The sequence below is a fragment of the Myotis nattereri genome (genome assembly GCF_964212035.1).
Source record: "Myotis nattereri genome assembly, chromosome: 12".
NCBI lineage: Eukaryota > Metazoa > Chordata > Mammalia > Chiroptera > Vespertilionidae > Myotis > Myotis nattereri.
The window spans coordinates 58,362,679-58,385,206 of NC_138087.1; the positions used below are offsets into that span (position 1 = coordinate 58,362,679).

The 22,528-nt window shown below is 41.8% G+C and overlaps 2 protein-coding genes across 3 annotated transcripts in view; both read left to right on the plus strand.

The window, feature by feature from the left end:
• The window catches only part of TMEFF1 (transmembrane protein with EGF like and two follistatin like domains 1), a 77,505-nt gene extending 76,190 nt beyond the window's left edge, over positions 1-1,315 (plus strand). Inside the window, exon 10 of the mRNA XM_081103579.1 lies at positions 207-1,315. Within this exon, the coding sequence (XP_080959705.1) occupies positions 207-291 (85 nt within the window). The 3' untranslated portion in view covers positions 292-1,315. The remainder of the gene's footprint in view (positions 1-206) is intronic.
• CAVIN4 (caveolae associated protein 4) lies at positions 535-11,133 on the plus strand (the record flags this gene model as incomplete). Of its 2 annotated transcripts, XM_081103581.1 has the most annotated exons (3): positions 535-644; positions 1,840-2,211; positions 9,560-11,133. In XM_081103581.1, the coding sequence occupies 3 exons, from the start codon at positions 624-626 to the stop codon at positions 10,241-10,243; spliced, it is 1,077 nt and encodes a 358-aa protein (XP_080959707.1). In that variant the 3' UTR covers positions 10,244-11,133. The 2 variants fall into 2 exon arrangements, with proteins under 2 accessions (XP_080959707.1, XP_080959706.1); XM_081103580.1 differs by lacking the exon at positions 535-644 and having other exon boundaries at positions 1,804-2,211.
• Between the last annotated feature and the right edge of the window lie 11,395 nt (positions 11,134-22,528).

Genomic DNA, 22,528 nt, shown 5'->3' on the forward strand with positions numbered 1-22,528 from the left:
TAACCCTCTCACCTCCCCATTTTGTCAGGAAGATAGCAGTCTGACATATTGGGTCCTCACCTTGTCTTGTATCAACTAGCGTCCTGCTTCCCTTCCGTGGGAGGGCATGCAATACGTTTTTATGTGTGAAATGTGCATTACTTTGGAAACATTTGAATATCCTAAACAAAATGACGTTTTTCTTTTTCTTTTTTTTAACTCAACAGAAAATGCCCTAAAAACAATAGAGGACGACGACAGAAGCAAAACCTAGGTCATTTTACTTCGGATACGTCATCCAGGATGGTTTAAAACGATGGCTTTTATATGTACACTGACCATGTGATGTACATTTATTATGTCTTTTTTTAAAGAATGGAAATATTTATTTCAGAGGCCTTATTTTTGGACATTTTTAGTGTAGTACAGTTGGCTCGTATTTAGAATATTCAGCTACAGCAGTTTTGGACTGTTTAGTAGTCTTTGTTTTATGTTTTTAAAGACAAATTGATTTCATAAATTTGTACCACATGGTAATTCTAAGACTTGTTCTTTACCCATGGAATGTAATATTTTTGCAAAGGTGGACCACTTCACAAATGGTTGTAAAGTCATACCCACTTCTTCCACAATGACCACAGCAAATGACTAAGCATGAACTAAAGGTAAAGATGTTTACAGATTACTTTTCTTACAAAACAAATTTTAGAAGACACTGTGTTTAAATAGACATTTAAATGTTTCGAGATTTAGTAACTGTTTTTCTAGACACTGCCTATCGCATGAACTGTAAAGCCGTGTGTGTTAGGTGTAAAATATTTATAAGATGTATGGACTGGAATTTGATTATTCCTTCCTTTGAAAAAATAATTCTGGTAACTCAAAAAAGTATCTGGTAGCAATGATGGGACAGATCACTGGGAAGTAGATTTAGACATTGTGAACATTGTCTGTTTAACAAACAGACTGGAATAAAGCCTACCTTCTCAGTTAAACTACTTTAATACACATTAACTTTTAAAGAAAAGATTTGTTTTAACATAAATAATTGTATCAGTGCTTGTGAATAAAATGCAAAAATGACTAATGATTGGTGCTCTTAAAGTGAGCTTAAAAATTACCTAAGACCTCGATCCAAATTTGTCCTGTAGTAATAGCTATAATAATAGATTGTCGGTGTTTCAAGGTCTGAAGTGCGAGTAGAATGTATTCAGCTGTTTAACGTGTAGTTTAGATATTCAGAAGTATGCATGTAGAATTTAAGATGTTCAAAATGGAATATTAATTTTAATATTTGATCTGGAAAAGCATGTCATAATATAGTGTTTTCACTATATGGCCTTTGTTTTGGTGTGTTTATTTACTACATTCTTTGATATGTCAGTGAAATGCATAGAAAAAACAGAGTTTTGCTCACAGTTCCCCTTTGCTTTTACAAATGCTGCTGGAAATTACCTAAAGGCAAAAGGCTCACCCAACATTTGGAGTTCGCTTTTTTGGTCACTTGGCCTTTAGGCTTAACATTAGCAACATGGTGGCTTCCGGGAGCTTTTTTGAAAAAAGCTTTTCTCTTCTACCCACACAGTCTTATTTGAGTCCCTTAGTCAGTCTGTAAGCATGTTTGGAACAGTCCCCAGTGCTCTTCTGCAAGGGCTCATATTGCAGAGCTGTCACATACGGGCATTTGTAGTTATAAATACTCGACCCGTCTCCAGGGGTGGGGCTTCCAACCCTTTAAACAACCCCGTGGCCTGTGACCAAGCTGTTTGCTCGAAGTGCCCGAATTGGTTGTGGGAGGCCCTCTGTAGCTGAGAAGTAAGTAAAATGGAACATAATGGGTCTGCTTCAAATGCCGATAAGATCCACCAGAACCGCCTGTCGGGTATGGCCGAAGATGAAGACCAAGACGCTGCCCTCACCATCGTGACGGTGCTGGACAAAGTTGCCACCATCGTGGACAGAGTGCAGGCGAGCCAGAAGAGAATAGAAGAGAGGCACCGGGTGATGGAAAACTCCATCAAGTCCGTCCAGATCGACCTGCTGAAGCTTTCGCAGTCACACAGCAACACAGGCTATGTCATCAACAAGTTGTTTGAGAAAACCCGAAAAGTCAGTGCTCACATTAAGGACGTGAAGGCCCGGGTGGAGAAGCAGCAGGTTCACGTGACGAAAGTGGAAACGAAACAAGAGGAGATAATGAAGAAAAACAAATTCCGGGTGGTGATATTCCAGGTAAGCTTGCGCTTGGGTTTACCCTGATTACTCGTGCAATCCCTTGCCTGCTTTCACTGCCAACAAGTCCTATCAGAACATTGCCTCTGAACTATTGTATATATGCATGTAGTAGAAATCTCTATCAGCATATATCTCAGGATCAAACCACTTTTAAGTGAACGAACGTACTATCAGGTCAGTATTTTGAGCCTCTCAACCATTTCGTGTAATATGAACTGTGGGCCGTAGCTGAGGCTATTTCTTGCCTTTGAAACTTAATATTGGGAAAGCTCTTTCAGCACATTAGCCATATTAGCGTGAGGCCCTCACATCGGCTTTAGAACATTCGAACTGGAAGAGACCTGAGAGGCCTCTGGTATAAAACATTCTATACCAGAAAGAAGCTGAGGACCAGCAGCCTCACAATGTGGTTTGTTTTGTTTTTCTTATTGTGGAGAGCCAGGAAAACCCTAAGCAGAACAACGTAAGCTTCTCAGAATATAACCTATTGGAATTTTTACACACGAGTTACGATAATAACAAACCATATTTTGCAATGCATCAGGCAATAGTTCTTATTTTTGTTATTGTTACCATAGTTATACCAATGTCGGAGTCACAGACGTGATTCCTTATATTTAACTACAAAGTATTTTTACTTAGCTGATATAGTAGTTTTTGTGTGGCATTGCTTATTGAGCTAAGTTCCTATATTACTGTACAGTTGAACTCATATTTTTTTAACTAGAACCATAATCGTGGCAAATGCATACTCTCTGTATTATATTTTAAAACTCTTACAAATCAAAAAAAGTTGAACTTTCCTCTCATGGTAGAAAAACGGGAAAATCATTATCAGACAGTTGACAAAAGACAAAATAAAGGAGCAGAATTCCACCTTCCCCTACTTTTTTGCAGTTACTAAAACACAACATATTCAGAGCTTAAGGGTAGAAAAAAACAAGCACCTCACTGTTCTGCTAGTAGGATAATTAATTGGCACAACATTTCTGTAGGGTAGTTTTGTTAATACATATGAAGAATTTTAAGAATTCACAAATCTTTTGGCCCCAAATATTGTTGTCAAAGATTGTGTTCTAAGTATAAAATCAGTAATATATGCAGGGATGTTCAATGGTGCATATATACATTATTATCATTACTGTATTTTTTAAATGGATGCCCATTGGCTTAGGGAAAAAAACCTAGAAGAATGAAAACAGAATGAAATAGGAGGGCGGTTGGATTATGTAGGCAGATAATTGTAAGATACTAGGGATGTGGGCCATAACCCCCCACAGCATTCTCTACACGTTAGTCAATTCTCCATAGCCCTCTCCTAACTGATAAAGTTACACATAGTGGTATTTTGAATCTGTTGGTTATTTAGGAAGAAGAATAGGGAGGAGAGAGAAGTATTGCTTATTTCAAAGTTAGGTAGGTTGGACTCTGTCATTTCCCTTTCCTTCCAGATCCCTGGAAGTTCTTCTCCAGACTTAAAAACCTGAAAAAAATTACTCACCTTAGCTTCAGAGCCCAGTTCCAATGTTAGCGTATGTAATAGGGCTCTAGATTTGGTATTGGAGAATGTGGTATCCGTTCTTCAATTCACTTTCCAAGGACATTAGCAGTAACAGGTACTCATCACCCTCCCCTTGCTTGGGTCATGCCAGCAGACATTCTTAGTGTCCAACATTTGTCCTGAGGACCTTCGAGCCAAGAATGGAGCAGGTGCCAGTCAAGCTGTACAGAGGCTAGAGCACAGAAGTTTCTGAAAAGTTCTAATCGACTCTTGTTTGTCTATTGACGTAATTCTTTTTTTAAAAAGTTATGATGTTCCTATATTTATTCACCACTTATTCCCCGAAACTTGCTATTTTTTCCCTCTCTCTGAGCCCCCATAGTTATTTGAATGAATAGAAGATAGTATGAAAAAATCGCTGAGAGGCACTAGTTAGGTCAGATACCTTTCCTTGGAAGATAGAGTGTTGTGAAGATTCGTGAAATTAAGTTTTTGGAGTAAGCAGCAGTTAGTCAATAAGCAGTCAACTGTAATGGTAGAGAAAAGACAAAGGCAAATAACAGTGAACATAGAACTCAGATTTGATGATTCATTAGATGTTAGAACACTATACAATATTCACATGATTATTTTTAAAGCTCTTGTCATTCATTCTCATAGTTAATATGTATAAGTGGTTATATTGAGAATGCTCCTTCTACTAAAACAAACTTGAAGCTAATTAGCTATAGGATATGTGCATTTCCATTTGGGTCCTTCCTCTAAAAGTTTTCCCTCGATATATCTTTTGGTGGCAACCCTTATTGGTATTTTATCTCCCACAGTTGTGTGTGGCTGAGCTTTCACCTAATCCTGGACATTGGCATTAAAAAAATGATCTATTTCTCATACAATTATCATTTTTCTTTGAACATACTTTCACTTTGATGACCTTTTGCTCATACAAAACAGGAGTCTTAGCATATCTTCTAACAACTTTGCTTACTAAGCACATGCTTGTGGTCACCAAGTGAGACCTTTGCCATTCCCTAATGGTACATCCCAGACTTCTATATATTCCAAATTCCCCCAGCTTTATTACCATGATATTCAAGTTTGACCCAAAGTACTCATTTTGTTATACAATTCATCTTTTTTTTTTTTTAACCTGGACTTTTACATAAAAAGTATGTAATAATCGTATTTGGAAATCAATTATAATTCAACCCTATAATCTTCAATTATTATTACAGTGTATTCACTACTGACTCATGTATCTCTGACTCATGGGATTTACACCAAATGGATTCATATAACAAGTACTGTTCCTGACTCTATCTCTGTTTTCTGTTAAGTCTGCTTTTGTATAATTTGTTGTGTAATTGGAGAAGGATATGTAATTTCTGAGCTCTATCTGATTTCTGAGTTAGATCTGATTTCACAGCAGGATTGAGATGGATTTTTTCCCTACCAGGCTGTAATTATTTTTTGGCTCTTACCTAATTATACCTTCTCAGGCCATACCCACCCACTTGGTGTTGCTGAAGCTACTCCCTGCAACAGGTGTCAGGAAAAGGGAGGAATAATCTCGCTGCTTCTGATTCATCAGAGAGCTATGAGACGCCCACCCTGCCCTTTTTTTTTAAAAGCTCCTAGACTCTCTAGTCCCGTAGTCAAAGATTTTAATTTTAAATATGCATCCAAAGAAATAAGACTCCAGGGGTTCTTCTTCACCACCAGTCTGGTAGGTTTTGGAATATATGTCAATGTGTTTCTTACATTTTATTCATTTTTTTTTTAAAGTATTTTTTTTTAATTTTTATATATTTTATTGATTTTTTACAGAGAGGAAGGGAGAGAGATAGAGAGTTAGAAACATCGATGAGAGAGAAACATCGATCAGCTGCCTCCTGCACACCCCCCACTGGGGAAGCGCCCGCAACCCGGGCACATGCCCCTGACCGGAATCGAACCTGGGACCTTTCAGTCCGCAGGCCGACGCTCCATCCACTGAGCCAAACCGGTTTCGGCTTATTCATTTTTTTTAACAGGTTTATTCTGGATATCAAGTAGGAGCACAGTCTTCATTAGGGATTTTTAACTCGGGGGTTCAATTAAAAGTCTTGTGATCTTCAAAGTTTTCCCTGTTGTTTTAGAAATAATCCCTAAATAGTTGGGTTCCTTTAGCAGTTGTGTTTCTGGGCTGGTAAGGTCACCAGTGTCCGTGTTCCCAAATCTAATTCTCATTCTCCTTTGACACATTTGATAGTTAGTCCCGCCCTCTTTTCTTGAAACTTCTTTTCCCTTCACTTCTAGGAGGGTAGGGGTGGGGCTGCTACTCTCTCTTGGATTTCATCATGCTTCACTGGCTGATCTTTCTCCTTTTGGTTTTCTCATCTCTTCTTACCTACAAATCTGAAATCCATTTATCTATAACACCAAAATCTAAATTATTTAATAACTTCTTTGGCAGCAAGACCTTACTTAACCCAAACTCAGTCAATGACAAAACCTGACCTGAGATAGCATGAGGCTGTTTATAGTCTTTAGCCCACCTTAGAGTGAATATTCATATTTTTTCCACAAAAATGCTTCTTCCCAAGATCTCATTGGGAATGTTATATTATTTTTCCCCCAAATCTGAAATATTCTGAATTCTGTAACACACCTTGGCCCCAAGGAGTTTGAGTAATAGAATGTAGACTCATTCACTCAATGTTTTCATGATCGCTTTAATCTAATCTCATGTTTTCTAAGTTAATCCTTAAGTTAGTGACTCCAACATGTTTATTTCTAGTCCAGACCTCCCTTCTGAAATCCAAACTTACATATTCAGCTGCCTACTCAACATCTCTGCTTAAATTTCCAGGAGGTATTTCAGAGTCATCACATGTAGATCTCATCCTTCCCTTCCGGTCTCTTCCTCCTGCTGTTATCTTTTTTAAGGAAAAAAATCTGTCCTTCAATTGCTTAGACCATGTACTTGAGAATTATCATTTGTGGTCACCAAATGATAATGCTCTTTAATACTCACATCCAAATCTAGCAGCAAATCCTGTTGGCTTCTACGTTCAAAGTGGAATCAGACCACTTCTCACCACCACCTCTGCCAACACCCTGATCCACCCTCATCTGACTTATCTCAGTGGTCTCCAACAGTTCTCCCTGCTTCTTATCTTGCCTCCATAGCCTGTTTTCAACAGAGTGACCCTTTTACAACATGGGTCAAATCATGGCACTTCTCTCCTCAGAACTCTTAAAGGCTTCCTCTCACACTCAAAATATTGGATACAGAGCCCTACACGATCTAGCCCTCCTGTTACCTCTCTTGCTCACTCTCCTCCTTTTGTTGCCTGTCCCCTGATCACTTTGCTCCAACCACTTTGTCCACCTTGCTGTTCCTCCTTCCCTCTGGGGTATACCCATTACTTGTAGGTCTAGGCTAGAATGTCACCTTATTAGTGAGGCCTTTCCAAGCACCCTTCCTAGTCACTGTATTTCCCCCCCTTCCCTGCTTTATTTTTCACCTCTTTAGTGCTTACCACCATCCAACATACTTTACAATTAACTTGTTTATCTCTCTCTGAAACTATAAGCTCTTCTACTCTGTTTTCCTCACGGAAGGTTGTTCTCAGGTCCTAGAGCATTGACTGTGCATGTTAGGTGTTTAGTTACTATTTGTTGGATGAAGATATAGCCTCTTTTTTAACCCAACAGTCATACTGGGCATAAAACTTAAGACACATCTTTGTCTTCATGAACTTTTCATTAACTGAAAGCCCCCGGGAGACATTTATAAATAAGTGGGGTTCCAATTCAATTCAGCCTGTGATAAATGCTATAAATAGAGGTAAGTACGTGTCATTTTGATGTAAATTGGAGACACAATTAGCCTCTTGGGGAAGTTGGGACATTTGAACCCATTCTTGAAGAGAGATATTTTTTACAAAGTTGAAGAGAGGTGAAGGGGTGTTTAAGGAAGCAAGACCCACCTATGCAATGTTTGCATTACGTGTTTGAGGAACTGAGAGTGGCTGTGTGTTGCTGGACGGGGGAAAGTGGCTTAGCTCAAACTGCAGAGCCTTCTCATCATATTAAAGAGTTTGAACACTATCCTTTGAGTCATGATGAGCTCCCAAAAGTTTTAAAGTAGAGAAAGGATGTGATCAGAGCTATGCTTTAGACATATTTCTCAGGAAATGCTTAGGTGATGTTTTGAAGGTAGAAGTTTTACACAGATTCCGGCCTGAGGTGACAAGAACATGAATTAAGTCCTTGGTAGAGGCAAGGAGGAAGGAGGAGGGAACAGGTGAGTTATTAAGCAGTATTATTGATGGTACTTGGTGAGCAGTTAGATATGGGATGGGAAGAAGAGAAAATATTTGGGATGATGACTCAGGTTTCTAACTGAGTGGCCCCTGGATGGGTATTGGTACTGAGAGGTTCAGGAAGGGAAGTAGCTGTGGAGAGGATGATGAGTTAAGTTTGAGATACTTGTGCTACTAGGTGGAGGAGTCTGTCCATTATTTAAAAATGTGTCTTCATCAGATGCCGGGGTCCAACCCCAGCAGGTCCAGGGGTTCCCAAAGGCGTAGATGGAGTCGGCAAAGAAGGAAGGACACGGAGACAGTGTTCAGTTGATCAGCAGCCTAGCCAGGATCTCCAGCCAGGATCTCCAGCCAAGTTCTGGTCTGGATCTCCAGAGAGGTTCTGCTCTGGATCTCCAGCCAGGTTCTATGTCCATGTTGTCTTGCTAGGTTCTCCAGCCAGGTTCTCCAGGTTCTCCAGCCAGGTTCTCCAGGTTCTCCAGCCAGGTTCTGTCCAGGTTCTCCAGCCAGGTTCAGTCACCAGGTTCTAGTCAGGTCCTCTTGCCAATTTCTGTAGTCAGGTTCAGTCCAGGATTTTTTGCCATGTTCTCTCGCTAGGTTCTGTCTCTAGGTTCTGAGGCCAGTTTCTGTCCAGGATCTTCTGCCATGTTCTCTCCAGCGAAGTTCTTCTGTCTCTAGAGAACGTTCTCTGTAGGTTCTGTGCCTAGGTTCTGTCTCTAAGTTCTGTGTTCTTACATCTGTATTTATACCAGTTGATTCAAATCCTATCAAGCTCTATTCCAAAGATTAGGGCGTTTCTTATCTCCATTCCAGGGAGTAAAGATTATGTAGTTTAAGCATGATTGTTCATAGTTAAAGTGATTAATTACCCGCCTGGCACTTAGTTAAGAGGTTTTATTCCCTCCCTAACTTCAGGAGAAAATCCCTACCTGGGGAAACAACCTTTCTCAGAGACCTTGGTTAAAACACATAGTGCCAAGAAGGTGAGCAAACATATTAAGAACAGTATGCCATATATGCCAGGTCCCTTGAAACAGCAAGCATGGACTGGCTCCCGGCAGGAAAGGTGAAAATATTTGTGAAATTGCTTACAACTGGATCTTCAGGCAGAGGCTTGGATAAGGTTGCTCAGGGTGAGCTTGGGAGATAAAGAAGGAAAAAGGGCTAAGGAGAGAATAACCTGGAGAAATACCAACATTTAAGGAATAGGCAGTCCGGCCGGTGTGGCTCACCAGTTGAGTATTAACCCAGGAACCAATAGATCACTGGTTCGATTCCCAGACAGGGTACATGCCCGGGTTATGGGCTTGATCCCCGGTAGGGGGTGTGCAAGAGGCAGCTTGGTTGATGATATGCCTCTCTCATCTCATGGATGTTTCTATCTCTCTATCCCTCTCCTTTCCTCTCTCTCTAAAAATCATTAAAAACATTTTTTTAAAAGAGAAGTGGGCAGAGGATAAACAGCCTATGGAGGAGATTTAAAGGGACAGCAGAAAGTAAAAGAACTGGTCTCTAACATGCTTTCTTTTTCCTTCAGGAGGAGATTCGGTGTCCAACATCCCTGTCTATTGTTAAAGACAAAAACATAACTGAGAATCAAGAGGAGGACGATGAAGATGTCTTTGATCCCCCAATAGATCTGTCTTCAGACGAAGAATATTACGTTGAAGAAAGCAGATCCACGAGGCTTAGAAAGTCAGGCAAGGAGCGCATTGATAATATCAAAAAGGCATTTTCCAAAGAAAACATGCAGAAGACACGGCAGAATTTTGACAAGAAAGTCAACAGAATGAGAACTAGAATAGTGACCCCGGAGAGGAGAGAGAGGCTAAGGCAGTCAGGAGAGAGGTTGAGGCAGTCCGGAGAGAGGCTGAAGCAGTCAGGGGAAAGATTTAAGCAATCTATTTCTAACGCAGCTCCATCGAAGGACACTTTTAAGATGCGTGGCCTTCGGAAAGCTAAAGGAGGAACGGTGGCCAAAGGTCCAGAAGAGGTCAGGGAGATGGGCGTGGACATCATTGCCGGGAGCCAGTCTCTGGGCCCCATCAGTGAGCTCTACGGCAACGAGCTCAGTGAAACAGACCATGAGGAGGCCAGGGTGGTGCATCCTCCCAGCGAAGGGGGAGAAATCCCGACTCCTGAGCCTTTAAGAGTTACTTTTAAACCCCAGGTGAGAGTAGATGACGAATCTCTTTTGGTAGATTTAAAGCAGTCTTCATAGGGAGAAATTAAGTATATTTTCAGTGTAAATCACCTTAATCATGCAGTTCCAGTTTAAGTAGTATAGTCACTTAACCTTTATAGGCCATTTAGGAAACAATAAATGGTATGATTTTTATTTCTTATGTTTAAACTCATGAAGGTAATACCAATATTATATACACTTCCTAGTAACTTCCTTGGGGCTTCGTTCTTTCTCCCCCGGGCTTATAAGATTCTAGCAGCATCCTCTCATGTCATTCTCATGGCAGCTGTGGATTCTTAAAAGTTCCTTTCTCTTGCACACCAGAAAAGTAGTTTCCTAGAGAGGGCCAGTTAGGTGTTTAGTAGTTGGGCAGATTTGTGGCCATGATTTGCAAGTGAACTCTCGATTTTGGTCTAGATTTAAGGGGATGGCTGACCTCAAAGGGGATTATATCATCCATATGTTCAAATCAACAGATTGGTTAGTAAATTAGCAATCACACGTCTTTTTTATGCTTTTGCACGAAGAATGGAAGTTCTGAATTGAGCATTTGGTTCTGGGTCACAGCTGTTCTTACAGTGAGTGCTTGACACGTTGCCTGCTCATAAGCTCATCAGTAAATTGGAGAGGGTAGGCTTGTCCTGCCCATCTCAGAGCACTGTTGTGAAGATCTAAGGAAACACTGTGCATTCTGGGGGAACAAGAAACACATCCAGAGGAAACGAGCCCTACTGATTTCTCAAACACAGAATCAGATTAATTCCACCTGAAAAAGTCCTGCAAGCCACGTGGTGAGGACGTAGGTTGGACAGACACTCAAGTTGGTCTTCAAGTCTTTCCACAGAATCAGCAATGAAAAATGTTTATGTGACATCTTTTTTTTAAATCAAAGATTAAAAGGAAATCTTGGTTTTGAGTTGGATCTTAAGTTTTCTTGAAAAGTCTTTTTCTAATTTTCTTTTTATTTAGATCTGTGGTGGACTATAGAAACATTTGTTTGAGGCGCGTGCTGTATGAGACTGTGGCTATGTACAAAGTCAGCCCTGGTAAGGTGGGGTTTGGAATCAACCTCAGATATTTCTGCTTTACAGAGTGAAGCCCTCGGGGTGTGTCTGTCCAAAACAGTATTCATAGGGGTTCATTATAGCTTCTCTGGGAGAAAGCCAGATTCCACTCTTAGCCTTAGGCCTAGCCAATCCCGAAGTAGACATTATTGCTCAAGAAAGATAGACATGGTTATACTGGTTCTGCCCTTCTGGTAATATTTAAATATCTGGTTTTGTAATAGGGAGGAGATGATGGAATTGTTGAATTTGAAGCCTTTGGATAACAATCAGCTTTCAGGTCAGTTTTGGATGCTCATGTAGTAATTGTAATCAATGTACACACATCATAGACAAACATAGAATAAATCAACTTTAAGATATTTGACTCAGTTACCCCAGATATTTGGGTTTGGGAGTTTGATTCAGCATCATTCTTCTTCAACCTGCATGAACACATAAAATCATACATTGTTCATCTTTTTATATTGAAAACTAAAGTGTATACAGTGTTGAACACTACAATGGGTAATTTTAAAAATGTTACTTAAAGAGAGCTTGGATGCCTAATCACATATTTCCTTAAAGCCATAATAAATTTGAATTTTAAAAAAGACATTTTACTAAGTTTGATGTCAGTGTCCTATTTATAAGTATTGTTACCAGTAATGAATGCAAACAGCATGGTGTGAATTTGATAAAACAACCTTTCTTATAAGAGGTATGTTTCTAGGTTAAGAAGAATGTAAACAAACATAAGCTTTTTCTTTTCTTTCTAGCCCTATGCAGACTAAATATCAATTGGGCTAAAACACTCTTCAGCAAATTCCTTTTCAAGAATCTTTGTAACATCTGTGTGCTTACTGACCCATTGTATAAACAGATTTGACATGTTATGGAACTTTTCCCATATAGACATATTTGAATTTTGATGCCGAAGGAGTTATAACATGGTCAGTCAGTTCTTGATCACAGTAGACATTGTACAATACCAGAAACACTCAAACAAGTTCATGTCCTCAGAGGTTCATTGTGATCTTGTCCTGCATTCTTGAATTAGGATTTTTCCCCTCCAAATTGCTCTCTCAAATTGCTCCCCATATTTAGGATATTCCTCATTTCTGCATGCATAATATTTTCTTCTTTTCTTCCCCCTGTTTTCTTGATGTAAAGAATGGCTATTTATAATGGGCTGCAAAGGCACGCATTCCCACTTCATGCAAGGAATAGGCTGGTCAGCATTCCTTATTGTAAAAGACAACACAACCGATTTTCTGCTTATTTTACTCTTCTCTGTTTTTGAAATTATACATGTCAGATTTTAAACAATTTATTCAAATAAAACTAGCAGGATGTACCCCCTTTCTTTGTGTGAGGCAGGACAATTCAACATCCATGGGTCCCAAGGGCATGGGGCCACTTCCAAGATAAGCTCTTCCACAGAATGGACGGCTGGAGTAGGAAAGTGCCACCCTGTCCCCTGCACGGGATGGCCCAGGGCTTTCCTGGAGACTGTGTGGTGGCTGGTTCTGCCTTACAGGTGAGAGAAACAGGCCAAATGTGAATTAGTAAAAAGAGGCGCGTGAAACTTCAGCTTGCTGAGGTTGTATTTATAGTGTGTGCGAACTCTCCTGAACAAGTTTTCATAAACATATAAACTAAAACAGTATTTTCATTTTGGCTTTATTCTTTGCCTTGCCTGCACATCTAAGGGTTTGCTTTAGAACAAAGTTCATTCTGATTCTATCAGCTGAAAAGCATGGGGCCTATCGCATAACATATTCCACAGAATCATCGTTAACTGCAATTCCATTACATGAAACTACTGCACTCCCCCCTCCCCCCACCCCCGTTTTTCTGACACATGTTTTCTATAGCTTCTTTTATTGAAATATGATTTTTAAAATTACAAATTATGATCCCCAAATAAGTTGCATGGCATATTTGAGTCAGGTCTAAGGGGCATGGTCCCCGTGGTCTCATCCTCAATTCTATGTGAATTTGGGGTATGCTAGTACCTGGTTTGAGGTGGATGAAAATGGAAGAAGCCTCTGCTGAATTTTGTGTCTCCTGTGACCACTTCTGAGTTACATGATGTCTGAGGATTTGTAGCTGCACTTGTCAGGTCAGACTCCCTCGGCGATTTGTAAGCGGATAGGCGCTTTAGGATAACTATCTCTTCTCTGTGCGTCTCAGGACATCCAAAGATTCCCCCAGGATAGAATGGAGAAGCAGACTACCCTCAGGCTTGAATGTATTTGGGGCACTTTTCTAAATCAGCTGTGCTTGTCCAGGGCCCTCGCCAGACTGTCCTGCCACTCGATGCCTTTTCTCATTCTGGGAGATGACTTTCAAGTTCAATGATAATGTCAATTTTCTTGTTTTTGCTTTCTTTGGTCACCTCCCCACCACCTAGGAGGGGCATGATTAATTATTCCATATATTCAATATATATAGCACCTTTATATGCCAGATTCTGTGTGTGGCACTGAAGATTCAAAGAAGAATCGAACACCCTTCCTCTCTCCCAACCCTTATCTCTGGCTCCGTGTTTTGACAGACAGTGAAGCAAAAACTCAACAACGCGACTAGTGCTGTGTGTAAGATAATGGGACTGTGGAGAGGGAGGTGTTGGTGTAGAATGTTGACCCTCTATCTGTCATAGCACTTGTCTGGTTTGTGTCCCTGTCCTCTAGACTGTGCTTCTCAAGGGCAGGAACTGTATTTTACTCATGTGGGTCACCAGCACGTGGAGAGCCATCTGTAGGCATCGGGCATGCAGAGATGAAGGACATGGTCCCTGCATTTGAGCTTTTCCACCGGTGGAGGAGATGGCCACGCCACCCAGCATCACTGGGCTGTGATCAGAGCCTCAGATTTCAGAAAGGATGACGGGAGCGCGCGGGAAGAAGCATGTAACAAGCTGGGAGGGGCTGTGTGACAGCTAGAGGAAATGATGCTTACGTTGGCATTCGAAGACCAATCCAAAATCAGCTAAATGATGTAGAATTCAAGCCAAGTTACAGCTAGAGAGGTTATGTGATGGTGTTTTGGGTTTTACATCAAAGGCCATAGAAAACCACTGAGGGGTTTTAAACTGAGTGCCATGATCAATGTTTTTGAAAAGTTGCTCTATTAACTCACCAGAGGCAGGGAGACCAGTTCCTTGGGCCCTTGCATTTCCAGGGAAGAAAGTAGTACCCGACCTACAGCACTGACACGGGCAGAGCTATGAACAGGGTACACTTGGATGTGGGTTGTGATGGGAAGCGAATGAGAGCCAGGTTTCTCACTTGGGCCAGTGGCTCTGCCATTCGCTGAGACAGGGATTCTAAGATAACACTCCTGAGCCTCTGACGGCCTGGGTTGCTGGTCCCTGGGCCCAGCCTGAGAAACAAAGGGGAGCTGTGACTCTGCCCCGGAAGCTCCCACCCTGGAGCCCCCCACCCCCTACTCTAGCCACTGTGGCTCTCCCCTCAGCTGGAAGAAAAGCCCGATTTTAACTGATCCTTTCTCGACTCCAGCAAGCTCCTCAGCCTCTCCACCAGGACTCTAAAGTCCTTGAGAAGCAGAATTGCCTTTCAGGTCCAAAGCCATTGTGAGAGCTTCCCTCCCGTCCCTGGCGTAGCTCAAGGCCAAGTAAGTGTCTGCTTGCTCATTGTGTGCACCAAAGAAAAGCTACTTCTGATTCTTAGAATGGAATTTTCCTCTTACTATCCGTTGTTTGGCACCTGAGGATTTCAGTCAGCTGTACTTGATATTGCAGCTGACACTTCAGAGAAAGCTGCTGTGACCTGGTACACTGGCCAAGGCCAAGGCCATGCTCATGTAGCTACGCACATCAGCTGCTGTGGTTGCAATAGGAGTGTCTGTCTCCTTGTGGGTACTTCGGGGACTGTCCCATTATTCTGAGTCATGCCATCACAAATGTATTAGGGTTTTAAAGTGGGGTTTGATGCAACCCATTCCTCTTAAAGGTTCTGGCTGATGGAAGAGTTCATATAAGGATTGCCAACAAAGAGGGACCAAAGTGTCATCTTTCTTACTGGCTGGTACATGTCCAACAAATCCCTCAAATGTAGAGCATCTGGTAAATTCTCTTGCAGAATGTGGCTTAGACCTAAGACGAGAGATAGGCCCCCCTCTCTCCCTACTGCATGCTCTGGTGGGCAGTATGGAGAGCAAGGTTTGTGGAGCCGAACAGTCCATTTTCTCAACTAGCAGGGAAGCCACAGGCCGGCTTCACCTACTCCTCCAGGGGGAACTGTGAGAATGAAGGCCTGCCTCCCTTCTGAGCAACCCGGTTTAGAAGGGCAGGTAGCAAGGAGATGAGTGAGAGGAAACCCACCACACCAGAATGTAGAAGCCACAGCCTGGTCCATGCTGCTGAGGCCCAATGTGCAGTTAAATGTGGTCCAATGGAGGCGCTGCCACTCCGGAGGCCTGCTGTGGGCACATGGACCTGAGGTGCTGAAACTTTAGGCACTTTAACTTTTTTGCTCGTTGTTTGTTTTGTTAATCCTCACCTGAGGATATTTTTCCATTGATATTTTTAGAGGGAAAGGGAGGGGGTAGGGAGGGAACAGGGGGGAGAGAGAGAGAGGAGAGAGAGAGAGAGAGAGAGAGAGAGAGAGAGAGAGAGAGAACAAACAATGTGAGAGACACATTCATTGGTTGCCTCCTGCATGCACCCTGACCAGACTGACCGGGCTAGGGATCGAACCTGCAACCAAGATACGTGCCTGTGTCTGGGAACTGAACCCAGGACCCCTGGGTGCCAGGGCCAATGCTCTAACTTAGCAACCTGGCCAGGGCTTAGGCAGTTTGACTTTGAAGGGAGGAGTGGATAAAGATCTTTCCTGAAGGAAGGAGTGAGTAAAGAAGTTGGCTAATTTCTAAATGAAGCTATTCTTCTGAATAATTCTTCTTGGACTCACATTTCAAGAATGTTCTCCTCATCACTCTGTGACTATCATTGCCTTTGAAAGGGTAAGGATTCTCTATCCTCAGGTACTGTCTGATTTCCAAACCTCCCTGATATAATTCACTTTAAGATCAGAGAAACATCATATATTGTTCTAAGCTTAAACTTAGCACTAGAGTGGACACCACAGTTTGGATGGTTCAATTCAGTTTCTTGCTTTTGAGTTCACTGAGCTATTCCTCCTGCTGAAGCTTTCCCCTGGCATCAGTCGTGAGAAGCAGCCACGTTATCCTGATAATCTCCTGGGCTAATCATAACATTGATATCAGTCTCAGTAGGCCGTTTAAATTTGCATAAGCTTTAAATTCTCAACAAACTGTCTAGGTAGGTAGATATATTGTTTTAGAATAAAATAAAACCCATTGAAATGATGTGTCACTTTTATTGTGTCACATTTATTTGGAATGCTTCCATAAAGAGGAGAAATAAATGAACAGAATTTCGCATGGGATGCGCTTGGCTCTAGCTCAAGCAATGGAGAAGACTTCAGAGGGAAACGTACATATTGTCAGCTGTAAGGAAATAGGACTAAATTGTCCTCAACAGGAGGAAAAATATTCACATAAACAATAGGTTGTAGATCCATGAGGAAAGTTCACCAGAAAGGTCTCTATTTGAAACTCATACATCTTTCTCACATAAAAAAGCAATCACCACCATTGCAGGCAAACCTGTATTGAAGAATAAAATCACTCATGATATAGTAGTCATTCTCCCATATTCTTAAAAAGTTACCCCTTTCCAATGTCAGTCTTAAACATTTCGTTTTTCCTCTCCAGAATGACAGCATCTGGAAGGGAGCAGGGCTGGAAAGAGGCTAACTAATTGGTTAGGATCCAAAGGAGCTTGTCATTTACTCTCATAGTTTGATGGAAATCAGACGATATGCATTAGGTGGATTGCTTTCCTTGACTTTCAAAATTTTGTGCAGAAAGGATGATGATGATTACATTTTTTTTTTCTCAGTGGCATAGAAATGGAGAGAGAGTGGACATGGAAATTGTGAAACTTAATCATGAGTCATCTAGGCCCCTAACCAACTCTCTCAACTGAATTACAGATCAAAGCCAGGAACGTCTTTAAATGTGCCTGTGCAGGAGTCTGGTGGTCTCTGTGGTCACTGAGCAGAAAGCAAAAGAACATGGGTTTCAGATGTAGGGGAAGGGAGTTGGGTTATCCACAAAGAAAGAATTTTTCTCTGTAGAAACACCTCCTTCCAGAGAGGGTTTAAGAACTGAACAATCTATTTGGGAGCAGGGTAATAAATCACGTGCCTAGAGACCAATGCCTGCATCATGTTTCTGTCCCTTAGCTTTCACAATGAGCAGCCAGGAGTGTCATAGTCATACAGCTCTTTTTGTAAAACCTTTTCTCACGTGCATGCATTCTGTCTGAGAGTGTGAGTTGAGTGCAGGAGACTTACTGTGTTTCTCATCAATAAGATAATGTCTCCTGCACCTCCCGTAATTCAATGCCTTCTTTATATTAGGTATTTAATAAGTATATACGAAATGAAAACAAATGAATGACTGAGCTATATGACATCTTCTCTGAAGATCTTTGAATTAAGGCCATTTATTTACTTGGTCTTTATTGAGCTCCTCCTATAAGCCTGGTAGAGTCAAACTCTGGGCATAAAGCAGTTAACAAGACAAAGTCCCTGCTCTCAGAGAGCTGACATCCCAGAGAGAGACTTACAATAAGTAAACACACCAGGTGGTGATAGGTGTTATGGAGAAAAATAAGTCAGGGTTAGCGGGTAGGGCATAATGGCTGGGGTGGTGCAGGCTGGTGCCATTTTAGAAAAAGTGTCCAGGAAGATCTCTCTGATAGGGAGATTGAGTGAATGAATGAGTGAGCCAACTATGGGTTGCAGGAAACCCCACCTTAAGCCCCTAATACATTTGTGATGACATGACTCAGACTAATGAAACAGTCCCCAAAGTACCCAAGTGAATGAGTCAACCATGCAGATATTTCTGGGGGTCAAATTTCGGTGTTGTCAGGGGTCAGTGGCTAACGTGGGTGAGGGTGGAAAGTGGGAAGAGGGGATGATATAGGCTGTGGCAAAGACTTTGGTGTTTACTCTGAATGAGGACATATTGGAGCTTGTTGAGCAAGTGACATGATCTAATCCGTTGGTCTAATTATTTATACTCATTGAAAAATCAAACCAGTGTTCACACAAAAAGCTGACTACAATTCCTGTCTTAGTTCCCACTGCAAAGGAAATCACTCAAACTCCAAATGTTTGCTCCTTAATGGCTTACTCCTTGTGCCAGGGAAACCCATTGCGGCTCAAGACTGACATCTAGTGGATATTGATTTCATAATTGTTTATAAACCTGCAGTTTGGAACATACCAGCACTTAGGAATAGAGGGCAAACTTTAACATCACAAAACAGGATGACAGGACAATAATAATATTATTCAAATAATACAGAGGATTTGCCTCCTTGTTTTTCCTTGGCTGTCATTCAGTTAGGTTCGCATGTTTTTAGTCCTATTTCCTTACAGCTGACAATATGTACGTTTCCCTCTGAAGTCTTCTCCATTGCTTGAGCTAGAGCCAAGCGCATCCCATGCGAAATTCTGTTCATTTATTTCTCCTCTTTATGGAAGCATTCCAAATAAATGTGACACAATAAAAGTGACACATCATTTCAATGGGTTTTATTTTATTCTAAAACAATATATCTACCTACCTAGACAGTTTGTTGAGAATTTAAAGCTTATGCAAATTTAAACGGCCTACTGAGACTGATATCAATGTTATGATTAGCCCAGGAGATTATCAGGATAACGTGGCTGCTTCTCACGACTGATGCCAGGGGAAAGCTTCAGCAGGAGGAATAGCTCAGTGAACTCAAAAGCAAGAAACTGAATTGAACCATCCAAACTGTGGTGTCCACTCTAGTGCTAAGTTTAAGCTTAGAACAATATATGATGTTTCTCTGATCTTAAAGTGAATTATATCAGGGAGGTTTGGAAACCAGACAGTACCTGAGGATAGAGAATCCTTACCCTTTCAAAGGCAATGATAGTCACAGAGTGATGAGGAGAACATTCTTGAAATGTGAGTCCAAGAAGAATTATTCAGAAGAATAGCTTCATTTAGAAATTAGCCAACTTCTTTACTCACTCCTTCCTTCAGGAAAGATCTTTATCCACTCCTCCCTTCAAAGTCAAACTGCCTAAGCCCTGGCCAGGTTGCTAAGTTAGAGCATTGGCCCTGGCACCCAGGGGTCCTGGGTTCAGTTCCCAGTCAAAGGCACGTACCTTGGTTACAGGTTCCCAGCCCAGTCCCAGCCCAGTCAGCCTGTCATGGTGCATGCAGGAGGCAACCAATCAATATGTCTCTCACATTGTTTCTCTCTCTCTCTCTCTCTCTCTCTCTCTCTCTCTCTCTCTTGAAAGGGCGAGGGCTATGCCCTCTATCTTGCCCTGGATCCTCCATGTTGGGGCAGAGGCCATGTGCTCGGAGGAGTGCCTTCTTCCCGGAGGTCCAGGCCTCTCCTGGCCACGCCCGGGATTTCTTTGAACTAACCAATGGCAAGCAAGGGATGTGCGCGCCATAGAGATGACCACATCCTGTGTAACAAGACCCGACTTGGCGCCTGGCCAATTGGAGGGCCCACAGTCAGCTCCCCTCCCCTCACTATTAAAGGCCCTGATTTTCTCACGAGTCTCACTCGGTTTCCGGTCGCTGCGTCGACTGGAGGCCCGGGTCGGGTTAGCTAACTCAATAAAGGACCTTCTGCTTTTGCATCGGACTGGCTCCCTGGCGTGGTTTCTTGGGGATCTTGAATTCTGGGCATAACATTTTGGGGGCTCGTCCGGGATCCCCAACACCAGCGATGGGACGCCCAGTCCGGAGGGCCTGACTGACCGCGGTAGGTCTCTTGTTTTGTTTGTCGTATGTTTTGTGTATCTATCCGGTGTGAGCTCACTTCTGAAATCTGTAAATGCCTGTAAATGCCTGTAATAATGATCTGAGTGGATGCACGGGATCAACAGGTGGGAGGAGCCGAGGGACGCCTCGCTCCTCCATCTGAAGGGGTATAGCTTTGCTTCCGCGGAGTCGGAAGGTCTGTACGAACCCCCTTAATCTGAGACAGGCAAGGAGGAGTCGGGCGCTCCAATCCTCCATCTGAAGAGGGGAAATTTTGCTTCCGCGGAGTCGGAAGGTCTGTAAGGAACCCCTCAATCTGAGAAAAGGCAGGTCGCTCCTGCTGGTTGGCGCGCAGCCAACGTCTGGATTTCGTTTTGTTTTGTTTGTTTGTTTTTTTTGCTTCCATGGAGTTGGAAGGCTGTACTTTTTTGGGCCCTTTGGTTGTTTGTGTTTCCGTTTTGTTTTGTGGACTTGCTGGATTAATAATTTCGGGGAGATTGGGGAAGGCTTTAGAGCTCCCTCAGGAATGGGGAAGTTGTTAGGAATTGAATGGATTGTTTAAACTCTGAATGAATGTCTGGTGAAAGTGTATGAATGTGGAGGGAGGGGGACTGCTCTCACCCCTCCTTTGTGTGGCGGTCGGGCGGCTGCCTGAGTGAGGGTCTGTGGAAACAGGTCACCCCCTCCCCAAGTATTCTAAAATTAAAATCCTTCTTGTAATTGAAAAGCGTTTACAAATTTATAAATGCATCCGGGATTTCTGTGCACATGTAAAGGGAAAAGGCCAGTTTGAAAACGAGTGCGCATAGTTTTGAGCTGGACTTGACTTTTTGCTGCATACAGAATAAAAACCGGGGATGTTTTGGTCTTAAAAATGGCGAAGTTGAACCTAAGAAAGAAATACAGGCAGGTTTCTCAAGGCCATTTAAAGTAGCTTTTGAAATTTCCCGCCCTGAGGCAAGTACCACCAGGAAGTTGATGGTCAAATTTGCATGTGAATATGGTTTTGTTTCTTGACTTCCCCAACAGGAAAATTGTGACCATTTTAGCAGCTATGCCAGGCTTATTGGCTGGAAACTTAAAACTTTTAAGTGCAAATCATCTAAAAGCATTGAAATTTATAATACTGAAATGTTGATCTAAATATGCCTAATATGAGGTCTAAATGATAAAAGTTAATCTGTTAATTGAAAATGCCTTTGCTTATTAATCTGATTGAGAAGAGAGGATTGATTTTGTGACCTCAACTGAAGATTTTTAATACAAAAACCAGTTTAAACTTAATATTCTTTAAGATAATTATAAAGGGTATAAACAGCTAATGAGATTTCTGTTTGTCTACAATATAATGTTGGCCATCTATCTTTTAGGAATTTTGGTTTGCTCTTCCCTTGTTTATTGTGAGAATAAGGAAATCATCTTTTCTGTTAGAGAACAGTTTAGACAGCCGCCACTTTGAGCTGCCTGACTTGGCAGCCGCCATGTTGGCCACATGGCCTGCCGCGCCCCTGGGGGCCGCCATCTTGGAACAGCCCCGCCCTCTGACTTGGCCAATCACAAGGGGGGTGTCTGCTCACTGGGGCAGGATGGAATTTCAGGGGTGGAATTTTAAGGCTGAGTTTTACCGCGGAAATGCAGATGGGGCAAAAAGTGTGCTAGCCTCGCGGATTTATTTAATACTTAATAAATTAGCAATCATAGTCTTAATATAATTTCAGTGGTATGATAGACCAATGTTTTGAGCAGTTGGCTTTATAAGAGCCGACAATAGAGCTCGTATTTCTTAAAAGGCTTGTAGATAGAGACATTTTTAAAAGACATATATCATACACAAATTAAGAGTAATTGATTCCATGGTCAAGACTAAATCCTATTATGTTGAGAACTGTTTTTAAGTGTTGAAAATGTTTTCCTAAGTTTTACCTAGGTTACCCAAGAAAGATTTTTCTTTTTTCAGTGTCCCTTAAAATGTATTGCTAATCACCTAAAAAATGTTAAGTGAAACGTCAGAGGATCCAATGTGTTTAATCCTCTTGAAGGACATTGAATGGTTCTTTCCTTCCTCTTTAACTTTAAGGGAATTGTATAAATGGATTACTGATGTAGATTATCAAGAATCTCTAAGGGACTTGTCCTGTATCTGGAGGAATGGCTTCTAGATGGTATTCACCGTCTCTGGGACTTCCAGAGGGAAGTCAAAACTCGGACTAGCTAAGGGTTTGAATCTAGCCTATCTTTTAGAAAGATAGGAAAAGAAGCATTCCTAGGCAGTTTTCTACCACCTCTGTTCAAGGACTTGTTCTGTATCTTGACACAACTGAAACTGATTTGTTGGTATTTTGTGGTATAAATGTGGCATGCACCTCAAAGTTCTTAATGGGAAATGTATCTAGTTATTGTG